The sequence below is a fragment of the Halichoeres trimaculatus genome, unplaced genomic scaffold, assembly GCF_033239565.1.
Source record: "Halichoeres trimaculatus isolate MK-OKI-2021-1 unplaced genomic scaffold, fHalTri1.1 fHalTri1_scaffold_11, whole genome shotgun sequence".
NCBI classification, from domain to species: domain Eukaryota; kingdom Metazoa; phylum Chordata; class Actinopteri; order Labriformes; family Labridae; genus Halichoeres; species Halichoeres trimaculatus.
In genome coordinates, this window is record NW_027437189.1 from 31,290,654 (window position 1) to 31,314,453 (window position 23,800).

Below are 23,800 nucleotides of genomic sequence, written 5' to 3' on the forward strand. Positions count from 1 at the left end.
ATGATCAAACATACAGAAGGACTTCAACTGTTTGTTTGCTCTGTCATCAGTCATTACATAAAAAGACAAATGGACACAAAGAAAAGAAGAATTCATTAAATTCGTTTTATTTCCACTTTCTTTCCATAATCAGAAAAACTATTTCAAAACTCTATGAGGCATCAAGTTTGTTCAATAAGGCACATTCAAAGCTCCAGCTTAGTGTAACAGAGTCATGTAATTGAACAGCAGCAGATACACACTGATTGGATGGTGGTAATACAAAACTGCTCAAAGTAAAAAAAAAAAAGATATTTTCTGTTGTACAGCTGCTGGATTTTACAAAACAAAATGAGCTTCATTACAGTAAACTTTTATTTTCAAAGTGATGACACATTTGTTGAGCATCCTTCCTCTTTAAAGACCCCTGAACAGAAACATAAAACCACTTCCTTAAGGAGCTGACTGTTGAAAACTTCATCCAGTATCAAACTCAGAGATCGTAATGCAAAGTTGATTTACTGAGTTGACACTTATACAGAGAAATGAGAAATGATGGGCTACACAAAAGCAACCTCTGGTCTCAAAATTTGAAGGTTTGGTTTCGGAATATCTTATTTTGCCTGTATAACAGCCTCTTGACCTTGTGACCTCATCCTAACTCCAGCAAAGCCACGTTGAGTCAAGCTTTTTCAATATGGCCACTGTCGACGATAGGCTTCAAAACTCTGCACCAAAAACAAATGAGTGACATCACAGAGATGATATCCACACATTATACAGTCTATGGTTGGCACAGACACTGGTGATCAATGTGCAGATCCAAACTGCTTCATCATCTAAAATTTTAACAAATCAAAGTCTTATTGCGGTATAAAACAGTGAATCCAGTTTAAGGCTTACAGAATTAAAGATTCGTCTGATCGTCTTCACCTTGTTATGCTGCTTGTCGCTGCTCATCTTTGGATACAAGCTGGGTGTGTTTTGACAAAAATGTTGTAAGAGGATCTGGACAGTAGAAGACAGCTTTAGTTCATTAAAACGCTTCTGTTTGTCAGCTAACTCTGAAAGACCCCTGGTGTGTACTTTTACTGAACACAGAAACTTTGTGTTGATGCATGTTCAGACAGACAAACATGTCATGTGACGTTAGTGTGGGTGAGTGAGTGTCAAATGTCTTTGTGCATCCAAAAGATGGGACATCCTTTAGCGTCTCTGTAAGGAGTTTCAGTCAGAGTCTGGACTACAGGCTGATAAGTAGGCCCGGCAGGAGGAGGTGGAGGAGGAGGAGGAGATGAGATGGGAGGAGGAGGAGGGGGAGATGGGATGGAAGATGAAGGAGGAGGTGGTGAAGGAGGAGGAGGAGATGAGATGGGAGGAGGAGGAGGGGGAGATGGGATGGATGAAGGAGGGGGAGGTGGTGGAGGTGGAGGAGGTATACTACATGTAGGGGGTGATATTTGTGGGACCTGAGCCTTTATCTCTGTCTGTCTTTCCCTCTGTGCATTCCCTTCGTCACCAGGCATCCTGGAGAACTTTAAAAGCATCTCCATGGGAACAAACGTCGTCATGGCGCCTGCATTCTGCACCGGCGTGGACAGCAGGTAGCCCAGGTGGGCGTAGAAGTGCTGCTTATCATGCGTGGTCAGACACAGGCGCTTGAACCCTCGGCTCTTGGAGTAGCGCTCGACCTCCTCCATCAGAGTCCGTCCATAGCCCTTCCCACGCTCCGCCTTGGACACGACCACGGACTCAACAAACAGGCTGCTGCCGTGACCCACGACCCGGGACAGCCGAGCGTGGCCCAGCAGGCGCTCGGTCTCTTTGTGGCCCTGCAGGAGAACCAGGCAGACAGGGAACTCTGAACATGACTTCTGGAGGGAGTGGACCCGGGCTGCCTGGCTCCTTTGCCACTCGGAGTTGACGAGGTCCGCACAGGGAACCAGCAGATCTGGACGACGGTGGATTGGAACAGCACGGATCTTCTTATTAACTTCTTCACCCAGAGCTGAGATCTGACAGGGTCCACCAGGTCCAGTCTCAGCTTTAGGGTGTGTTGGTATTAAAGGTTCAGACCTGTAGTGGTGAGGGTGTAACTACAGTCAGTCTGCATTCAGCCCCACAGCTCAGTTTATCAGAAACATGTCGATGTTAGTAAACGGTGTAAACACACAGTTCCTCCTGTAGGGGTCAGTGTGATAAGCAGCTCATCTCTGCAGATCTCATGAAGTGACCTGACTAAACCTTACTTTTCACGTAAATTAAAAGCTAAATCATAATAAAAAATGGGCAGTATTTTTTTAACTGTACTATATGGCTTATATCCTTCACCCCTACTTTTTTTTTTTTTTACCACTACCTTTGAGCAACCTTCTCTTTTTTTCTGTCATACTTATTCTTATAATTTTCAGGGAAGGGAAATTAGGTGGGGTTTTTAATATGAAAAGGGAAAATATAAGACAGAAAAGGCTAAATGAGTGAGACTGCAGGTTTGTAGAACTCAACGTGTTTTGTAAAGCTAATAAGACATACTCCAGACAGGATAAGTGATAGTCACTGAAACATTCAGATAACGCAGTTCAACGGGGGGCGTACAAGGAAATTTTCTTTTTCGACAGATAAGGGAAGCCCAGCAGTAAAGCAGGGCATCAAAAAATTGAGTTAATCTCTTGTTGTTTCTCTCCACGGAAATCTTTAGTAAAAGGCGAAAGATTTATACGATTTGAAGAGAAACAAGAGTGTGCTGACGTTCAAACTTCTGAGTGTCGGAAGCCACTCTCGGTCATGTCTCCCTCGGCTGCGGTGCTCTGCTACGCTCAATGGAAGTCACGTGGTTCACTTATGTCAGTCTAAATCTTTAACACGTGACTTCTTTCAGATAGTCATATGAAATTAAGACTCAAATGATTAACAGATTCACCGCGATCATGGCTATTTCTCAGAGTAAGACAGTTGGTTTTTAAACTAATACCGGCGCATTTCCTGAACTAACAGACGAATTTACAGCTGTTACTTTTGCATTTCGATAGTTGAAAGATAACCCTCAATCTGACAATTTTAGAAGTCAACAAACTCAACTCCTAAACATGATTCCAAATAAAAGTAAGACGTGTTTACTTCCTCACTCGTTAGAGCGCCTCACCACAGCTCATTGAGATCAAGAGCTTGCTACAGAAAACACACAACTCAGTTTTGTTTGTGAACTGATCATTAGTTATGATTTCAGTGTATTCAACACGGTGTCAGCGAGATCAAAGGAGACATTTACAGACTTTTGAAAAGAGTTGAAACTTCAGGCTGAATCTTGTTTTCAGGCAAAGCATCACCTGACTACATGACAATAATTCTCAGCTACACAGTCGTTGCTTCTGTCCCAAACTGATCCAGTGAGTTGAGAGGGGCTAAGCGAGGTGGAAATTCCTTTGGGTTATCTTGAACATTGAAAGAAAAGCCCCGCAGTGAAGCAGGGCATCAAAATATTGAGTTAAACTCTTGTTGTTTCCAGTGGCGTGGCGTGGAGATTTTTTTTGAGGAAGCCAAGTGAGACAGTATTTTTGTATGTATGTCTGTATGTCTGTATTTTTTTAGGGAGTGGGGTACATAAAAGGCTATGATGCAGTTTGTATCGCTATTTCATGTAACCGACCTGTTAGAGTGCCCAGAGAGCGCTCGTTTTACTTACTTTGAACACCGACACACGCCCTTTAGCTCTCCCACTCTCACTCACTCATTCACACGCGTACATTGTCCTCTTGACTTAGCTTAAACATCGTATTAATTAATTCAACCGCCCACTTAAACACACAACCGGCCGCTTCATGCACACTGCCAATGTGCTAACCTCCCTGATTTCATTCAGTGGCTCGAGGATGAGGATACTGTGATTTGATTGGTTTGAGGCCAAAGACGGGGTGGCTTCCCTTGGCACAGTCTTGGTCAATCACAGATGAGCAGTGTCATGACCACGGCCTCATCTGATTGGTTAATCATTCTTATTTTTTTTCACCAAGGGATGCCAACTCTGCTTGGCTTCCTTGCGGACAACAGCGTGCAGTATCGTATTTTCACCACGCATTCGCCACAGAACATTTACGAGGGCGCTGTTTTACACATTGTAAAATGCTTAATAACTAGAGGAGAGGAATAAGGAAGAGATGACGGTGACAAAACACAGAAGAAGTATCGAAACTTTTAAAAAGGAATATTTTCATTAAATCACAGCTACAGTCTAAAAAAAGAGAGGAAGCATGGCTTCCCTTGGCCTCCGGGAGAAAACGCCACTGGTTGTTTCTCTCCACGGAAATCTTTAGTAAAAGGCGAAAGATTTATACGATTTGAAGAGAAACAAGAGTGTGCTGACGTTCAAACCTCTGAGTGTCGGAAGCCACTCTCGGTCATGTCTCCCTCGGCTGCGGTGCTCTGCTACGCTCAATGGAAGTCACGTGGTTCACGTATGTCAGTCTAAATCTTTAACACGTGACTTCTTTCAGATAGTCATATGAAATTAAGACTCAAATGATTAAAAGATTCACCGCGATCATGGCTATTTCTCAGAGTAAGACAGTTGGTTTTTAAACTAATACCGGCGCATTTCCTGAACTAACAGACGAATTTACAGCTGTTACTTTTGCATTTTGATAGTTTAAAGATAACCCTCAATCTGACAATTTTAGAAGTCAACAAACTCAACTCCTAAACATGATTCCAAATAAAAGTAAGACGTGTTTACTTCCTCACTCATTACCGTGCCTCACCACAGCTCATTAAGATCCAGAGCATGCAACAGAAAACACACAACTGAGATTTGTTTGTGAACTGATCATTAGTTGTGATTTCAGTGTATTCAACAAGGTCAGCGAGATCGAGGGAGACCCTTGCTGACTTTTGAAAAGAGTTGAAACTTAAGGATAAATCTTTTTCAGGCAAAGCATCACCTGACTACATGACAATATTTCTCAGCTACACAGCCGTTGCTTCTGTCCCAAACTGATCCAGTGAGTGGAGAGGGGCCAAGCGAGGTGGAAATTCCTTTGGGTTATCTTGAACATTGAAAGAAAAGCCCCGCATTGAAGCAGGGCATCAAAAAATTGAGTTAAACTATTGTTGTTCCTCTCCACGGAAATCTTTAGTAAAAGGCGAAAGATTTGTACGATCTGAAGAGAAACATGAGTGTACTGACGGCAAAATGTCTAAGTGTCGAAAGCCACTCTCAGTCCTGTCCCCCTCGGATGCGGTGCTCTGCTACGCTTAATGGAAGTCACGTGGTTTACTATTGACGCTGTCTTAAACATTAAACAGGCCTATCCATGTTTTATTTCTTTTTAATAAAACTGTGAAGATCGACCTATGAGGTTAAAACCAGGTATATTATAAAAATTATCATGATGTCTGTGGATAAGAAGATTGTTAAACTAATCCTGCACATTTTCTGAACCAAAAGCCAAAATTTTCACCCTTAAGGCCTTTGCATGTCTATTGATCAAGAGATGGACGTGTGATGTGTCATTATTGTGAAGTCAACAAAAACTACAAAGAAGTCTATTCCATATAAATGTGAGATGTGTTTGTATCTTCACTCCGTGCCGTCTTCTAAACACAGCTCATAAAGATCCATTATCCCAGTTCATTGCTGCAAAAACGCACCACTCGAAGTAGGCCTTTAGTTTGTAAACTGACCATAAAGTATGATTGACGTTTTATTAGCGTTAGCAACATCAGTATAACCGGACTCACTTGCGGACTTTTCGTTAGAGTCGAGATTTTCAGTTGAACGCAATCGTCGGACGAACGCAAGACCAGACAGCTGATTAAATAACCCCTCAAGACAACGTCAGTCCTTCCACTGTGGACGGGCGGACTCTGATGCTTTTCTTCTTCAGTAAAGAAAGCCCCGCAGCACACAGGACATCAAAACCAGAGTTAAACTCTTGTTACTCACCACGGAAAACTTTTTGTTGAAATTTAAGCAAAAGTGTTTATCCGGGAAACGCATTATCTGACTACATGAAAGTGTTTCTCAGATTTATTCCTGCCTCTGTCCTAAACTGATCCGGTGAGCGCAGTGGAGCATGCGTAAGGGGTAGCCTATATGTGAGTATTCCTCTAGATTAACTCCAACAATGAAAGGGAAGCCCCGCAGTGAAGCAGGGCATCAAAAAATTGAGTTAAACTATTGTTGTTCCTCTCCACGGAAATCTTTAGTAAAAGGCGAAAGATTTATACGATCTGAAGAGAAACAAGAGTGTTCACGAAGGTCTAAGTGTCTAAAGCCACTCTCAGTCCTGTCCCCCTCAGTTGTGGTGCACTGCTACACGTCCTGAAACGCACACATTTGCAGTTCCTTCCGTCGGAAACATGCACGACCCGCTGCGTCTTGTCGTTACATTTCTTCTTGGACAGCTGCATTTCTTTCTCCCGTACATAAACCTGGTTCAGTTTGATATTTTGGGTTTGATACATGTAGAGTTGAAGCCAAAACAGGTGACAAACTATTCAGAGAGCAATCTGCAATAGATGGTTGAAACCCCTCAGCTGTGTTGTAGGAGAGGCGCTTGGATGTGCGCGTAAGTGTGAAAAGGCAAGTCTGTTCGCGCATGTCAATTTTTGACCGTTCAGAAAAGCCTTGTAGTGAAATAGGGCATCACAGTTTTGAGATAAAGCCTTATTATTTCCTCTACAGCGATACCTTAAGTTAAAGCTGAAAAATTCAAGTTAACCCCAGATGAACAGGAGTATGACGCCACCCTAATGTCTAGAAGACATTCAGGACCATTCCCTCCTCGGTTTCACTGCAAATTCACACATTTGTCTTGTGAGATTATGGATTTTGAGACACAAGAATCAAGAGACAAAGAAAAAAAGAAAACAATGTTGCTACTATGATAGAAATAATAAATAAAGATAAACAAAAATGCATTTCATGATCAAACACAAATAACAAAAGGATAATTATGACTGAATAATAGACCCAGAATTTAAGTACTCAGCTGCTGCTCAGCCCTCTATTTATTTTGAGCTTCACTTTTCAGACTGTAACTTTCCCAACTTTCAGAATATCCAAACACAGAAGAAGTAAAAGGTTTGAATAATAGTTTGTATGTCTATCTGTTTCTTATGTGCAGCAGATATGAGTTAGCAAACATGAGGATCCTGGAATGCTTGGATGCACTTTGCTTGACTGTAAAGATATAAACACCCTCCACATCAGTTATAACCCAGCTCTCTGACTTACTATCAGGCTGTTTTACAAACTTGATTCTCCACAACAAAAGCAACACTAACCTCATCACACATCTCATACTCAGGGGCGTAGCTACACTTAGGCAAACACAGGCAGTTGCCTGGGGCCCCAAGATTCCCAGGGGCCTCCAAAGCATCTCTTAAAAAATTAATTTATGAAGTTCTCTTCAACTGAAAGCATTTCTTTTTTTCTAAATCTTACTTCACATGCTTCGAAATACATCAAAAGTCTTAATCTTTAATGATGGTTTTGGGTACTCCCCCTCCATTCTTATTCAATGGACTATTCATGTTACAACACATCGGAAAATTTGATTCAGGAAGAAAGTGGTAAGAAACACTTTTTCCCCATTTTTTTTTCTTATTTTCAACCAAGTGGGAAATGAAAACAATGTTGCTCTGAGATCTGAGATAAACACATAAGACTTTTAGGATTTTAAGGACTTTATCTAGCCCAGGAAACAGGATCATTTTCTCAAAATCAAACTTTTTGAGTTGGTGATTAACATTATTGTACAAAATCTCTTTTTTGGATACAGAACTCACTGGACAGGGGGTTAAATAAAAAAACATTAACTTTAAAAATTATAGCACCAAAAAGTATGGTAACTGTAAATATCAGCTCTTTTAGTAGATTTTTTTCCAGTTGTGCTTGATATTTACATATTTTCTTTTTACAACATTTTTTTTCCCCAATATTTACCTATTGTAATGTTTTTCACGTCATACTTTCTTGTTTGTTACTGTTACTCTGTAAATTTCCCACCGTGGGACAAATAAGCTGTCAATTGACCATAAAATATTTCAAATCCAGGACAAAGAGGACTAAATTATGTATTCACTTTTTTTCAAATCAAACTAAAGTACAGAACTTGAGGAAATGCATTTAGTTGTGTTAAGTTACCATGTACAAGATTAACACTGTCTCATGCCTTGATTCTGGGAAAGAGACAGTGGACCCAGGGAAGGCCAGTCTAGCTCTGAGGAAGATGAGTTACAAGAACATGGAGGGCCCCATTGACTGGGTTTGCCTTGGGCCCCCAAATGACTAAATACGCCCCTGCTCATATTAAATCATCCCACAATGAGAGAGTTCTGGTACATTCCACAGACATGAGAGCAGCCTGAGGAGCTCCTATCTCTGAGAGAACGAGATTGTGTCCTGCAATCCAGACAACACTGAGGGCATCACGGAGTCCACTCAGCACCTGCAGACCACCACAGAGCAACTTAAAGCACCAGGGGGGATGCTCATAGAAAGACTGTAGAAAGTACAATGAGATCAGTAGCCACGTTTACATGGACCCAAATATTCCGCTTGCATTCGGTTTATTTGCTCAAACGGAAAGAATTTAACCTTTGTGTACACCTCATTCTGAAAGAAAAGAGCCAATCTGAATGGACATTTAATCAGTTTCACAGGGGTGGAATATTCCTTTCACCAAACCGATTGAGGTATTATGAATCCACTCAAATGGAAAGTTGTCAGGGTGCATTCTTTCAGTGCATGCGGAGGAAAGTTTGTTTTTGATCCAAACTTTGAAAGAAATGAACATAAATTCAAGACAGGACGGACGACAAACTCTCAATACAGAGTATTGCAACACCGTGATAAACAAACTGTCGTCCTCCAGCTTTGATAAATCTTGTGCTGTTTACGTTTTTCTGCACATGCCCCATTGACTATTCTGTCGTGATTATAGCGGCGCATGTAGACCAGAGGTTGGAATATTTCTTTACATGTATTCTATTGTTTTTGGAAAAGTCATCCGGAAAGATTCCATTTGGAAAGACGAAAAACTCATCATGTAACCGTGGCTACTGAAACAAGATCCTGCTCACCTTGTCAGAATCAACAGAATCACCTGTTCACTGTACATTAACACATATGAGCAACGCAAACATGTTCTAATTGATTTATTGAAGCAAAAAACAACTATTTGTTCAACTGCACGTCCTTCACAACTCCGTGCCAACCTCTGACACCATGTTCACTGGTGCTGAGTCATGATGTGCACAAACAGACTCTTTCTGCTGTTAACCACTGCTGCTCTCAGGGTTAACGTCAGGATGACCAGTCTGTAATGTTCTCAGGCCAGACACTTTCTCAGTGTAGTCCAGATCAACTGCTCCAGCTCGCTGCCCTCAAAGTTACTGCACCAGGGAGACACTGAGAGGTCAATAACAGAATTTACCAAAACACCCTGAGACTGTTTTCGCCTTTACCTTTCACAGAAGAGCTCAGAAGTATTAAACCCACTTGTGCTCAACATCACTGCTTCCTCTTTCTCTTATCTAACGCTCCTCACCACAAGCTTTCTACACAAAAAGATGAAGTGCAGAAGAAACACATCAATCGACAAAGAGAACAACTACTAAAGTGTAACTTAATCTTAGTGTATACATATTTGATGCAAATCCTTCATTTTTACAAAAGAGGAAGAGGAGACTTTAACGTCCTGCCTTATGTTCTTCATACACAATATCACAAGTGCAGACGATAAAGCGGACACATGCAAAAAAGAATGAACCCAAATTCTGGTTTCTGAAGCAGAAAATCAGTCACAAAGTACCAGGAGATAAATAATCACTTAAACATCAACAAAAAGTCCAACTCAAAGCATTCAGAATGCAAAATGGTTGATTTAAAAATGATCTTAAAGAGGCAGGAGCAAAAAGTCTCATGTGTCTTAAAACTGGAAAAAAAAACACCAGACTCAGTGGTTTGAACAATCTGATATCAATAAAAGTAAAATGTCTAAAAAATACAGACCTACTCACCAAGAGAGAAATGCTTGAGCCAAATGCCTGTGTCAAACAGCTATGAACTTGTTACCGCCTAGACAACGTAATTTCATGTTAAAACAACACGCCAAAAAAGGGGATGCTCAAAAAAAAAAAAAAAAAAAAAAAAAAAACACAAGAGGAAACTGAATGATTACAGATCAACACAGACAAAAAAGATACTGCATGAAAAAATACAAACTGCACAAAAAGGCATCTGAAAAAAAGTTTCGGCCCATTTTAGACTTTCCCAAGGAATTGAAGACATGGCAGAGTCAGCTATTCTAATCTGTAGATCACACCATGTCAGGAGACACATTTATTTGATACTCCTGATGTAAAGATGTGAGAAAGTATTGTCTTTGTGAAGTTACATCATCATTATTATCAGGATGTCTGCATCATCCATGGCGCAGGTGTTTACAATGAGAAAAAAAAGACAACATACTCTTTTCTCCGAGAGTAAATGGGGATATGAGGTGGAAATAATGAGTGATGTAAAGAAAAGGTCAAGTGTGGAATTTAATATCCCTCCATGACGGACTCTCACATCTGATCTGCATCCATACTATGAAGCTGTCACTTGTGGAAACATAGGCTACGTTCACACTGCAGTCAAAAGTGACCTGAATCTGATTTTTTGGCTCAAATGTGATCTGTATCTGATTTGTTTCTGACAGTGTGAACAGCACAAGTCATATTGAATCTGACCTTTTCAAATCAGATTCAGGACTTTTTCAAATGTGGTACTAAATCAGATACATATCCAATTTTTTTGAATGCGACCGCGGTCTGAACAGCCAGGTCGCATTTAATGCAACTTTGACGTCATTCTACAGCAGCAGTTTACCTCAGGGCAAATGCTTTCAAAATCACTTCATAAACAGAACATAATTAGAGGTTAATATAGACATGATTATTAAAAAGTGTATGCTTTTTTTAATAAAGAGTTTCATTATTTATCCAGTTACAAGCTTGATTGAACAATGCATAAAAGGATGAGTGATGAGAAAAAGTGAGAGAGCGCTGGGGCAATCGACTGGCGTCTCCATTACACACACAATAAAGGATAAAGGTGAATGAATGGTACGTTTGTATTATGATATCTAACAAACTTAGTTTATCAACACTGTGCCGACTTTTTGAATGGATTAATCAGGCTAAAATAACAGTTTACAGGACGCAGAGACACTGATGATACACTCCTGTCCATCTCATCCGTATGTATTTGCGAGACAGCGTCAGTCAGAAATCCGTCTGCTCCTGTCTGCTCTGCCCTCAGACAAAGTATGAAACATCAGAACAGATGGCACAATTACGTTTTTGTCTCTTTGTTCACCTGTTCAGCGCACTACGGCTCTGTGGTGTTTGGCTATCTAGCAGCGATCTGTCATCAGCAGGGTCGGCGGGAGAGACCCCGGTGCTGGAGAGAGCGTCCGCCTTGAAGTTTATAAGAATTAAAATATAGCCATAATTACTAAGAGCCCACTCAAGGTGAGCTGCTGTAACATCAGGTTTTGCGTTATGGAAACAAACTTTCCAGCATTGTGAAGCACAGTTTTGCTCTGTATTTGTTGCTCCTCATCACACCGTGCTGTGCGTGATGTCATTAATGTTAAACTGAGCGTGCGTGTCACTTCTGAAGCGTGAGCTGTTCACATCACAGTCTGCAGTCAGGTCGAATTAACTTGTGTTATCTGAACAACCAAACACAAAAATCGGATTTGAGCAATAAATAAGAATTGAGCATTAAGAGCTGCAGTATGAACGTTACCATAGTGGTACAGCACGGTCAAGTTTTTATTTGAAATGACAGAGAGCCTCACAGTAAAGCAGGGCATTAAAAAAAAAAAAAAAAAAAAATTAAAAATTCAGTTGCTCCTTTACATGGAAATCTTTGGTAAAAGGCCAAACATTTATACAATCACCACAAGTTCTCAGAGGGCACTTTTGTGTGAGTTTTGGCTCCAAAGAAAGCACTTTGGTGTGGATATTACAACAACAGGCCAACCTAGGAGGGGCGACTGCCCCCCTTGTCCCCCCTTTCTGCACACCACTGACAAGACGTATTCTTGCAGCTTGCGGCAAAAAAAAAACTCACTGCACACTGTTATTTATGAATTAATGATCAGTTTGGACTTCAGAGTATTACGTCGGCGACATTAAATCAAAGGAGACCCTTGCAGAGACTTAAGGCTAAATCTTTAGTTTACTTTTTTAAAGCTCATTCTAACTACATACAAAATATTTCTCAGCTACGTAATCGCTGCTTCTGTTCCAAACAGTTCCGGGGCGGAGCGGAGCGTACGAGAGGTGGCCATGTGGGAAGTGTTTTGAGTTACTTTTAACATTGTTAGGGAAGCCCCACAGCAGTGCGGGGCATCAAAAAATTGAGTTAATCTCTTGTTGTTCCTCTTCACGGAAATCTTTAGTAAAAGGCGAAAGATTTATACGATCTGAAGAGAAACAAGAGTGTACTGACGTTCAAAAGTCTAAGTGTCGGAAGCCACTCTCGGTCATGTCTCCCTCGGCTGCGGTGCTCTGCTACGCTCAATGGAAGTCACGTGGTTCATTAACGTCAGCCTAAACCATTATCACGTGGATTCACAGACTGGCTTCTAATTTATCCATTTTAAGGCCTGCTCCTTTTACAAACACTTTCAGATAGTCATGCAAAAATAAGAAGTAGAAGATTACTGAATTCACTGCAATCACAGTTATTTCTCAGAGTAAGACAGTGGGATCTTTAACCAATCCCGGCGCATTTCCTGAACTAAAAGACGAATTTACAGCTGTTACTTTTGCATTTTGATAGTTGTAAGTTAACCCTTAATCTGACGTTTTAAAAAGTTCACAAACCAAACTACAAAAAAAAATGTATTCCAAATAAGAGTAAGACGTGTGCATTGCTTCGCTTATTGCCGCTCTTAACTGCAGCTCAAAGACCCAGAGCTCGCTACAGAAAACACGCAACTCCGTTTTGTTTGTGACCTATTTTACACGGTGTCAGCGAGCTCGAAGGAGAAATTTATAGACTATTGATTAAAGTTTAATTTAAAAGACAAATCTTTATCAAGCAGAGCCAAATACATAAAAGTGTAACTCTAACAAAAAGTTTCTTTAACTGTGATCCCAAAAGGAACAGAATCATTCGCGTAGATAACGGACGACTGATCCTGGAATTTATCTTTCAACACCGAAAGGGAAGCCCCGCAGCGAAGCAGGGCATCAAAAAATTGAGTTAAACTCTTGTTGTTCCTCTCCACGGAAATCTTTAGTAAAAGGCGAAAGATTTATACGATCTGAAGAGAAACAAGAGCGATCTGCCGCAAACAAGTCTGAGTGTCAGAAGGCATTCTGGGTCATGTTTCCCTCGGCTCCGGTGCACTGCTACACGGAAGTCACGTGTTTACCATTAAAGCTGTTTAAAACATGAATCCCTAAACTGGCCTATCCGCGTTTTCGATCTATGAAATAAGGACTAGGTTTATTATACAAACTGTCATGATGTCTGTAGATAAGTAAATTGTCAAACTAATCCAGGTGCATTTTCTGAACGAATTCACAGTTCACAGTTATGGCATGTCGAAAGTTTAAAAAAAGTCTCGGGATCTGACATTTTTGTTAAGTCAACAAAACATATAAAAAATGTATTTCAAAAAGTAAGACATGTTTTATTTCCTCACTCGTTGCCGCGCCGTACCACAGCTCATTAAGATCCAGAGCTCGCTGCAGAAAACACACAACTCGGTTTTGTTTGTGAGCTGATCATCAGCAGTGATGATGTGCAATCGATGTGTTTAACAAGTTGTCGGTGAGGTCGAGGGAGACCATGGCAGACTTTTGGTTAGAGTTTAAATTAAAGGACAAATCTTTTTACAGGCAAACCCGAGCCAAACTGCAAAAAATAAAAGTATAACTCGCTCTGCAGCCTCTTCATCTATTTCCGTGACCTGGGTAGGCATAGCGGAGCATGCGCAGGGAGGACGTAGACAGAAATCTCTGAATTGTAGTCCAATGTATCGATTTACCATTCACAATGAGAGGGAAGCCCCGCAGTGACGCAGAGCATCAAAAAATTGAGTTAAACTCTTGTTGTTCCTCTCCACGGAAATCTTTAGTAAAAGGCGAAAGATTTATACGATCTGAAGAGAAACAAGAGTGTACTGTCGAGGAAACAGCTAAGTGTCGGTAGCCATTCTGGGCCGTGTATCTCTCGTTTACGGTGCCGAAACATATGCTCTGTAAGCCACAACAATTCAATTCTATCAGTCGCAAACATTTCTTTGACATTTGATGAAATATTATTATTGTTAAGTCTTCAATTATACGACGTTTTAACATTTTGATAGCCAGCCGCACGCAATGCATCTTGGGAGCCGTGCAAACTCAAACACATGGTTTTACTTAATAACCCCTTAAGCATTCGTCGTATTTTTATTTGTTTCTCATTAATCGACTCATATGTGCCGTTAGCGAAAGTTGAGCGCGAAAAGTTGCCACATAACTTTCGAAATAACACTAATTCACACACGAAAAATACTACAAAATATGCGCATGCGTACAAGACATAAAGGACTACATGTCAGTGACTGACTACTTATTTCTGCTGCACTTAAGTAAAACTGTTTTTTTTTACCATTCAATTCAGGTTATTTTTCTCTAATGTAACCAAAGGGCATATTTTTTATCGTCACACGAACTCTACGTGGACAAACCTGAACATTATCCTTCGAATAAAATGCATTTGTAAGTAGAGTCCAGGTTTCGCGCATGCGTGATACAAGAACAGCGGAAGCAACGTGCAGCGGGTGTTTGGTTATTTACAATTTATATTTATTTTCTTGGTTTCTATTTTTGGGTTTTGTTTGTTACAAGCATATTTATCTTGTAAAAATCTTCGTGCAATTTCCCCCGGGAAGCGTTCGTACACTACCCTCACAGCAAGTGCATCGTTTGGTACCGAGTTATTAAATCTCAAGTCCCTACAGTCACTGGTTGGAACTTATTTTACAGCCTGTTGTTTGAACAGTCTTTTACAAGTAGGTTATATGGTTGAAAGTGTTCATAAACGACAGAGAACACTTAACTACGCCTTGCACTTTTCTAATTTTGTGCCCAGCTGTTTTTAGCGTTCATATCCATGTAAGGAAAAACTACATAACTGTCAGTTTGTAGCCCTACCTGGATGCTAATGCTTACTACAGGGTTTCAGCCACTTAACTATATGCAGCAGTATAACACTTGTCTGACAACAGGAGGAACTGTGAGTATAGTGTCGCTCATTCGTAGTTAAATCACTCCATTATGAACATCACCTACATTTTTAGTCTCGGGTTGGATGCCGGCGCCGGTCCTCTTCATGAAGCGCAGTCATTCCGCTGATCCACGGTCAGCTGTTTGCCTCATACAACGAGAAAATAGCATGCAACTGTAAACGCCATCTGCCCCGGGATCAGTTTCCAAACATGGGTACACTGCTTCGTCTGCAAAAAGAGAAACAGCTGATATTTTCAACATCTCTATGCAGTGATGTCTGCCACCCAGTGGATCGGAGTCTAAATATATAGGGACAGGAAATTTCCCAAATGTTAAAGCTGCAAACTTATGATGGGTCCTTTAGTAATTCTGATACATAAAGTGAGAAAAGTACAGTTATTTACAATATCTGATAAGTAGTGATTAAGTCAAATTTTTTTGAATATCAAAACTAGAATTCTGAGACTATTAAAAAGCACTGTAAAGTTAAGGAAAACACTACCTTTAGCTCACTTTTGGTTAAACTCTACAGTGACTCTGCTGTACAGGTATTTGCAAAGGACTTTTTAAATGAAAATAAGGTAAGTAGGCACTTTATACTCAGATTATCACTTTTTAACTGTTATACACCACATCATAAACAAATAAAACAGAAAAAGCTTGTGTTAGTTTGACAAATCAAACAAAGTTGCACAGGTTTTAACAAAATGTTTGCTTTATTTTTTTCATTTTTTTTATCCAGGACAACTCATTCAAGGATAATCAAGGAGAAATAAGCACTACTGTTTTCATTAGAACTTTTTTTTTCAGTTTTTACATTTTGTCAAAGATGGATGGTGAATTTTCTTTATCAGAATTGGTCAAAGTAAAACAAAACAAAAAACAAAAATAAATGAATATATAATAACAATACATTAATAATTAATTCAATACAATGAAGTGTGGCGTCAATGACAGAATAACAACGGCCCAGAAAACATCGGGTTGTTATCGTTTTCACTGCTTCTTCTGCGGTACTGCAATAATCACCAGCACTAACTCAACTCAACTCAATCAACAACAGTAGAGGAAGGAATGGAGCGCGCCCACAAAGTTCTGCACCCCGGCCTCCCAAAGAGGAAACACTTTTTTTTATTTAAATAATATTTTATCAAAGCTTCTGTTTTTTTCTTCATAAAATGTTTCTAAAACTTATCTGTCTTCTTTAAAGTTCTCTTTTTTTTGCACTTTTGTTTTTTTTTCTTTTTGAGAGATTCTTAAAGTTTTGTCTCCATTTTACCACAATGTCAATGTTTTTGCAAGAGTGGTAACCTATGTGTTTTTGCGGTCTGTGTGTGTGTGTTGTGTGTGTCTGTATGTTGGTGTGTCCTTCGCTGAGGCGTGTTGGAACAACTGTTGAGTTGTTTGAGTGCTCACGTGAACGCAAAAGCTTGCACACATGAAGCGGGATGACGTGTGAGGGAATTTTTTTGTTTTTGGTTTTTTTTGTAATGTGCGTATGTGTATTTTATGTCCTCGGGCTGCATTGCCTGTGTTTAGGTCGATGCAGCAAAGACATTCACACTGTGAGGTTGAAGCTCTGGCTCAAGCATCAAGATGTGTGGCCTTCAACTAGCTGTGTGTGAACATGTGTGTGTGTCTGTGCATCTACAAAGACAGCTTATCGAGGAGTGTGTTGAGCTAGTATGTGCACAAGGGTGAGCAGACTAAGTTAAGTGAGTGTCTCTCAGTGCCTACATAGATTTCAGTGTGTGTGTGTGTGTGTGTGTGTGTGTGTGTGTGTGTGTGTGTGTGTGTGTGTGTGTGGGCATTTATGTACTTAAAGGTACGCCAAAAGTACAACTTGCATGTCCTGTGTAAAGCTTATAATGAGTCAGTAAAGCCACTGCATGATGTGAGAGAGGACATATGTCTATGTATGTTTACATGTGTTTGTGTTTGTGTGTGTGTGTGTGTGTGTGTTTGCAATAGAAGGCACAGGGGGTGGTGTGGGAGGCTCAGTCTCTCAGGTCCATGCTGGAGCCAAACAGGGCCACCAACTGCTCCTCGTAGTGGGCGATGTTCCTCTTCATGATCTCCTTACAGGAGCCCAGGAGGCGCTCGAACGCCTGCACGTCTATTACTGCACAGACAGAAAGAGGGAGACAGCGACACTCAGTGGGTCTGTGTGGAGCTTTTCAGTTGCTCAACAATCATGTGGGCTCATTGTTTTATCTTTAACATAAGAACAGTATGGTAAACAAAAATTCAACCAAGGCGTTGAGGCATCAGGATGTTCTCTTTGAGCTGAATAAATCATGAGAATGAGAGTGAAGCCTTTTTAATGCAGTCATTAAACCGTTAGCTGATTGTCTTGATGAGTGCTTCTGAGACATTTGTTAGATACAGGTATGAAAACATTCCTGGGACCATCTTAGAGTCCCTGCAGTACCCCAGAGGGCCCTTTAAGTGCTCTTCATCTTTTCCTGTCACAACACAACAGGGAGAATGACAAGAGTAGAACAGACAGTATCCTTTGCTGCTGCACAGTGAGCTCCAGAGCTGAGCAGCTGCTCACAACAAGCTGTTGTAAAAGTTTGTACAATGAACACAAAGTGAAATGAGACAACAGTAGAAGCTGAGTGTGGAAAGTAAGGCAGCACAATATTTTAACCACATTACATGCAACATCTTGCACAGTTAGTGCACCTTCTCGATGCTTGTCATCTCACCTGCTGTTATCAGCATCAGGTGGAGCAACGTGCAGTGAGTTGTGAAGCAACAGAGGGGGTGGTGAATGTGAGCTGAGCATAGCCGGGATTTAGACAACCTGACAGTTTGCTTAAAGTTAATTTCTCATAAAGTGCTGTATTAATGTTACGCTCTAAATATCTAAATGTAACACTCTAAGGGTTAAAAGCAGCAGTTTCTAGATCTGTGCGTTCAACTTTGTCTTCAGTGAGAACAGCTCTGGGTTTGTTTTTGAGTCCAAGTTTTGATCTTTTGAAAGTCGACTTTAGTTTATTTCACGTCCTCCTTCGCACACCTTATGATTTCATGAGCTGACATAAAACTTGAAACAGTCGCAGGTTAAATTCAAAGTTATCCAGCGCTTTAAGTTTGCTTTGCTTGCTGCAGAAATCATCCTTTTATCTCTTTTCAAGGCAGACCATCCTCACAAAATGTGTTTTGCTTGTTATGGAAATGTCTCTAAACTAAGAATGGGTACCTTTTAGGGATGTCCCGAAATTACATTTTCACTTCCGATACGATACCGATACTGCAGCATTGAGTATTGGCCGATACCGATATTAATCCAATACGATATCAGCATTAAACATGCAAACTTTTATTACTTATTTTGTAGTATGTCTGTCATGTTAGAAAAGGCTTGATTAAGTGATATTATTCAAACAAAGAACAGTAGTCAGCAACAGTAGGTATGAGGAAAAACTGACCCGTTTATTATTAACCGATGGGTAACAGAAACTGCTTATATCAGAGATTTTAGATGCATTCCGATACGATACCGATACTTGTTTTTTTTGCTGATATAGATAGATAGATAGATAGAATTTATTTTCATTGTGACATGTAAAATGCACAACAAAATCGGACCGATATCTGATATCAATATCGGACTGGGACACCTCTAGTACCTTTCACATTTGAAATGATACGGTACTGATGCCCAGTATCTGGCAATCGCTACCTGAACTCAATGGTACCAATTTTCAGTACTTTTTTGAGTTTATGTGGTAAAAAAATATCAATTTGTTTAATAACTAAGTGTAAACTTTTTCAAGTTAACATACTTATTCTTCAAAACATAACCTTGCAATCCTGTGTTCATGTCAAGCATGGAAAATCGCCAACTGTTCCAATCCCTCACAGTCACAAGGTTGCATTTAGGTACCTAAACATAGTACCTTAGCTGATTTTACCTGAATCAGTACCTGGTACTTCCCTACTCTAAACATTACTTTTTATTAGGGGTGCACCTATCACAGTTTTCTGGCCAATTATCGATCACCGAATTTTAAGAAGCCCTGACCTGCTGATACCCAATTTGGGCAGAAACCGATTTTTATTTTTTATAACCGACAGCATATACCTTCAATGTTCCAATCTTATTTTATAGAAAATCATTGAACAATACCTGTGAAACAATAAAATCTTTATGTTTTAACTTAAACAACCAATAAAGTGTCCTGAGTTTTAGGACTCGGACCAAAAAGCAACAATGGCTGGCTGTCGGACCTTCCCAGAGGTATAAGATTAGTTTCATATGTTAGGATGGGTCGATAACCATCCCCCCAAAATTAAGGAAATCTGTGTCTAATTTTTATTGATTCACATCTCTGGGATAAGATTATTCAAGCCGACAAAAAAAAGGCAAAATGCAGGAGGATAAACATTGAGCCACTGTGAGTCTGCTCAGCCTGTATGAGCACGCTCTGGCTCTCAGGCGCAGGCTGGAGGGCACGGCCTGTTAACATATTCAATAAAAATCTCTGTAATATTATTTGGTCGTGTAGGGAAACTTAAATAATGGAACCTCTGTGCAGGACACATTGTTAAAAAATCATTGTTGAGAGGAGTCAGCTGCAGGAAGCATAAGTATCAACATGATTAAGACTCTGCAGAGGCAGTTGGCAGAGAGTCTGTGATCATTTCAGGGAGAATTCAGCTGAACAAAGGGAAGCTGTAAACTTCAGAAAATATCACAATGTCATTTTTTCCTGATATCGTGCAGCCCCAGTGCAAAGTGATGATGTGTGGATGTTTTATTTTGAAGGGGAAGGAAACAAGGATCACAAAGACACAAGGAAGAAATGAGCGATATCAATAAAGACATAAATGCTGTAACATCAGAGTGATTAAAAAATGATTCCACAACAAGCAGAGAAAAGGTGAGAGAAAACTCATTCTGCTGTTAAAAATCCAGCGTTCAGTTTCAAATGTGAAGAGCTGCTCATCCTCTGAATGAGAGCGCCCACTTTACCAAACAAAATAATTGCTGAGTGTCTTTCAATCAAGCCAAAGAACAAGGTGACGACAGGCGAGGTGAAGAGCGAAGCATCAATTACAGATGAAATAAAACTCAATGGCCACTCGTCGTCTCGTGACAAACTGCCTGAAAAAGCTGGTTAGTGGAACATGAATAACAGGCCGTGCTGCGGGGTGTAGTGGTGTATACATAAGTGTCACCAAAGATGAACCTGTTTGATGAAGGAGTGTTACAAACATCGTTATTTTCCTGACACAGACACAGAGCATTCAGCAGGGGGATCACTTCTTACCCAAACACTTGACGTTGCCCACTGCGTAGGCTGAGGCGGCCCTGGGCTTGTTGGTGACCAAGGCCAGCTCCCCAAAGTACTGACCCCTGCTACAGCGCGTTATCTCCACCTCCGCATTGTCTGCGTGGTCTGCCTTCGTCTGTGGGGAAGGGAGGAGAGGTTAGAAACCACAGAGCGCCTTTTTTTCCCTCCCCTGATGAGTTACACTCCGCAGAAGAGGAGACGCTTGTATGAGTCCCTCTGTTGCTAGGCAAAACCAGGAAGCTTCAGAGGTAGTCTCTGCGGGGGAGTGTGGGGTTGTCATTGTGACAGGTGATTGGAGCAGTTATGAGGTGTTAAAGTAAAGGTGTAATTACCTACAATAGAAAAGAGTGTAGAGGTGCAGAGAACAGAGAAGAGGATCTTACTTTACTCTTCATCATGATCTTCACCTCCCCAGATTCTACAATATAGAAGCAGTCAGCCTTATCTCCCTGCAGGACAGAAAACAGCTTCTGAATCCATTTAAAGGTACACAACAAACATGCTCATTCAAATCAGATCAAACATTTTATTAACCGCTCTTATTACTGATCACACCCCCTCTATATCTTACCTGTGTGATGATGCGATCACCATCTGAGAACTGCTTCGCTCCTAATACATCCACAATCTTCATCCTCTCTGTGGCCTGGGAAAGGAAAGATGAGGGTGGTCGATGAGTGAAAACACAGACTTACAGGCAGAGGATCCTTCCTATGATCTTCTTTGCCATTTTTCTCTGTCTTATCTGCTTAAATTTTTTCATCGTCTTCAGGTTACTGAAAGTGAATACACCAGATCTGTCTCCGCTCTGTTGCATTTTGACTGTCATCTCACACCAGCTGCGTGTTCAGACCGACTGACAGACAGCTGGAATCAGGGCACCACAGAGTTCCTGCATTTTCCACGCCAATGATGAACAGCTCTTCATTTATGTTGGGCTGTAAAACCTCAAACCTGTTGACTAGGGATGGGCACCTTTCACATTTGAAACGATACGGTACTGATGCCTGGTATCTGGCAATCAGTACCGGTACTCAACGGTACCAATTTTCGGTCCTTTTTTGTGTCTATGTGGTAAAAAATATCAATTTGTTTAATAATAAAATATATATACTTTTACAATTTAAAAAGAATGTTCTTCAATATATATCACCTTGCAATGCTGTGTTCATGTCCAGCAAGGAAAATCACCTACTCTTCTACTCCCTCACAGTCACAAGGATGCATTTAGGTACCTAAACATGGTACCTTTTGACTCTAAAAATCAATACCCCGTACTTTTGACACAATTCGGTTGGTACCTATAAAAGTACCTAATTCGGTACCCATCCCTACTGTTGACCCTGGGCTGACTCTGCTCATCATACCAGTTTGCTGCTGGAGTAAAGCTTACGGTTTTTCTTAGTTGCTTTGGTACCTTTCTCGACTCATCATCACTATTTCCAAAACGGTAAGTGCATTTCTCAGATCAGTTTGTACAAATAGCAAAACACCATGGATTACCTGCAAAAGCCAGTCTTCCACTCAAAATCCTTAGTTCATCCCTCAAAAGTAAATTTCTGTGTCAGTGAACGTGTCAGTGCATCATAATGATGAGGCCTTGTGTCAGTGTGTATGGATAGGACAGTCAAAGTGCTGAGTCATGTTGTCAGTAAAACAGTCTACTCTGTAAGGACGTTCTGATGTAAACTATGGCTTAAGTTTTGACGACAGTTATTTTAAATTTTAAGTTACATCTCAGTGTGGGACTGTGGGAGATTGATTCTAAGAGACTGGACAAAATTTATATTTTCACTTTCATTGTTTGTGCTGTAATTTGTTGACCTTCCTCATTAGTGTGATGAACATTGATCAGTATCTTTAGGGAAAGCTTTTTATGCTGTGCCGTGGGAATTACAGGTCAGTGCAGTCTTCCTACACCTCCTTATGTTCCTGTATGCTGGGCCACAAATTCTCATCCACATCACTACAAAGATCTTCTCTTTCCACATAAGGTCTGAATGATTGAGGACACAGTTGTTCTCCCAGCTTTTGGCTGCATCCTTCAACCAACCTTGGGTGTTGTGAGCTTATGACTGAGAACATGGTTCACAGGTCTGATTGATCTTTATTGTCCTTTTACAGGAAATTTGTTGCAGCTGTCTGTACAGAGGAAACTACACATACATACATACTTATCAGTTGATGGTTCATGAGATGAACCTTTGAGCTGTTTCAGAAAACTGGTTGACCATTGGTTGATCTGATGCTTCAAATATTTCTAATTGTTAGAGAAAGTCAAGATTGAACAGGGAGGAATTAACCAATCCAGACAGATGTAGAAAAAAAGTCTAATGGGTTTGTTTGGAAAAATGTTTGACATGTTATAACTTGTTCAACCTTTTCGCATGTAAAGACTTAAGGGATGAACTAATGACTTAAAGGGCAACTCCGTTTTTTTTTTGACACCTGGACCTTATTTATAGGTGTGTGCATGCTCATATACTCACTCAGACAAACATTGTGCAGCTCAGAGTCCTTCAGAAGTTATTTAGATCCAACTGATTTAGCAGCACTTAGCGGGGGCCAAGGGGAGCTTCAGCGCGGGACATAATCTCTGCAAAATCGCTCATTTCGGCTATATTTTTTCATCCATCGTCAGTGTTATCATAAAGTCAGCTCGTCTACCGTCTTCAGGTGGGTCAGCTGACCCAGAGCTAACCTGGTAAACAAACTTTAGATGATGTTCGCATTGAGTCGTGGACATGCTCTTGTTTGTTGTTCTCGAGCCAGCTCTTCGTCTCTCTCCCTCTGCATCCTTCTTTCATGGAGCTCCTCGTCGAAGTCGTAGTCTGACTCTTCGACATCAGAAAATATCCTGCCATGTTGCTCAGCAATGTCAGCAAAAAGTAAATCAGCTGTACCTTCGTGTGACGTGGCCATGACGTCATCTAAAGTTTGTTTACCAGGTCAGCTCTGGGTCAGCTGACCCACCTGAAGACGGTAGATGAGCTGACTTTATGATTACACTGGCGATGGATGAAAAAATATAGCAGAAATGAGCGATTTTGCAGAGATTATGTCCCGCGCTGAAGCTCCCTTGCCGTGGCCCCCGCTAAGTGCGGCTAAAATCAGCTGGATCTAAATAACTTCTGAAGGACTCCGAGCTGCACGATGTTTGTCTGAGTGAGTATATGAGCATGCACACAACTAAAAATAAGGTCCAGGTGTCAAAAAACCGGAGTAGCCCTTTA

The 23,800-nt window shown here is 40.7% G+C and overlaps 2 protein-coding genes, 6 non-coding genes and 1 pseudogene across 9 annotated transcripts in view; all 9 read right to left on the reverse strand.

Moving 5' to 3' along the window:
* Positions 1-131: 131 nt before the first annotated feature.
* On the reverse strand, positions 132-15,518 carry naa80 (N-alpha-acetyltransferase 80, NatH catalytic subunit). The gene is made up of 2 exons (XM_074681922.1): positions 15,325-15,518; positions 132-2,055 (listed from the first exon to the last, which is right to left on the reverse strand). Coding segments are annotated over exons 1-2 (909 nt in total). The 5' UTR covers positions 15,327-15,518; the 3' UTR covers positions 132-1,148.
* On the reverse strand, positions 2,606-2,719 carry LOC141800080 (U5 spliceosomal RNA). The gene has a single exon (XR_012599286.1). It is a non-coding gene; the product is annotated as a U5 spliceosomal RNA (small nuclear RNA).
* On the reverse strand, positions 4,246-4,333 carry LOC141800082 (U5 spliceosomal RNA; annotated as a pseudogene).
* LOC141800081 (U5 spliceosomal RNA) lies at positions 5,037-5,152 on the reverse strand. Its single transcript, XR_012599287.1, has one exon. It is a non-coding gene; the product is annotated as a U5 spliceosomal RNA (small nuclear RNA).
* LOC141800094 (U5 spliceosomal RNA) lies at positions 6,109-6,224 on the reverse strand. Its single transcript, XR_012599298.1, has one exon. It is a non-coding gene; the product is annotated as a U5 spliceosomal RNA (small nuclear RNA).
* On the reverse strand, positions 12,363-12,476 carry LOC141800090 (U5 spliceosomal RNA). Its single transcript, XR_012599295.1, has one exon. It is a non-coding gene; the product is annotated as a U5 spliceosomal RNA (small nuclear RNA).
* Positions 13,209-13,323, reverse strand: LOC141800091 (U5 spliceosomal RNA). The gene has a single exon (XR_012599296.1). It is a non-coding gene; the product is annotated as a U5 spliceosomal RNA (small nuclear RNA).
* On the reverse strand, positions 14,052-14,167 carry LOC141800093 (U5 spliceosomal RNA). The gene has a single exon (XR_012599297.1). It is a non-coding gene; the product is annotated as a U5 spliceosomal RNA (small nuclear RNA).
* Positions 15,519-16,574: 1,056 nt separating the features above from the next.
* prkar2aa (protein kinase, cAMP-dependent, regulatory, type II, alpha A) overlaps positions 16,575-23,800 on the reverse strand; it is an 85,614-nt gene continuing 78,388 nt past the window's right edge. For both annotated transcript variants that reach the window (XM_074682003.1, XM_074682002.1), the window contains exons 8-11: positions 21,139-21,213; positions 20,951-21,016; positions 20,544-20,682; positions 16,575-17,383 (exon numbers count right to left, since the gene is read on the reverse strand). In XM_074682003.1, coding sequence (XP_074538104.1) covers positions 17,259-17,383; positions 20,544-20,682; positions 20,951-21,016; positions 21,139-21,213 — 405 coding nt within the window. In that variant the 3' untranslated portion in view covers positions 16,575-17,258. The remainder of the gene's footprint in view (positions 17,384-20,543; positions 20,683-20,950; positions 21,017-21,138; positions 21,214-23,800) is intronic.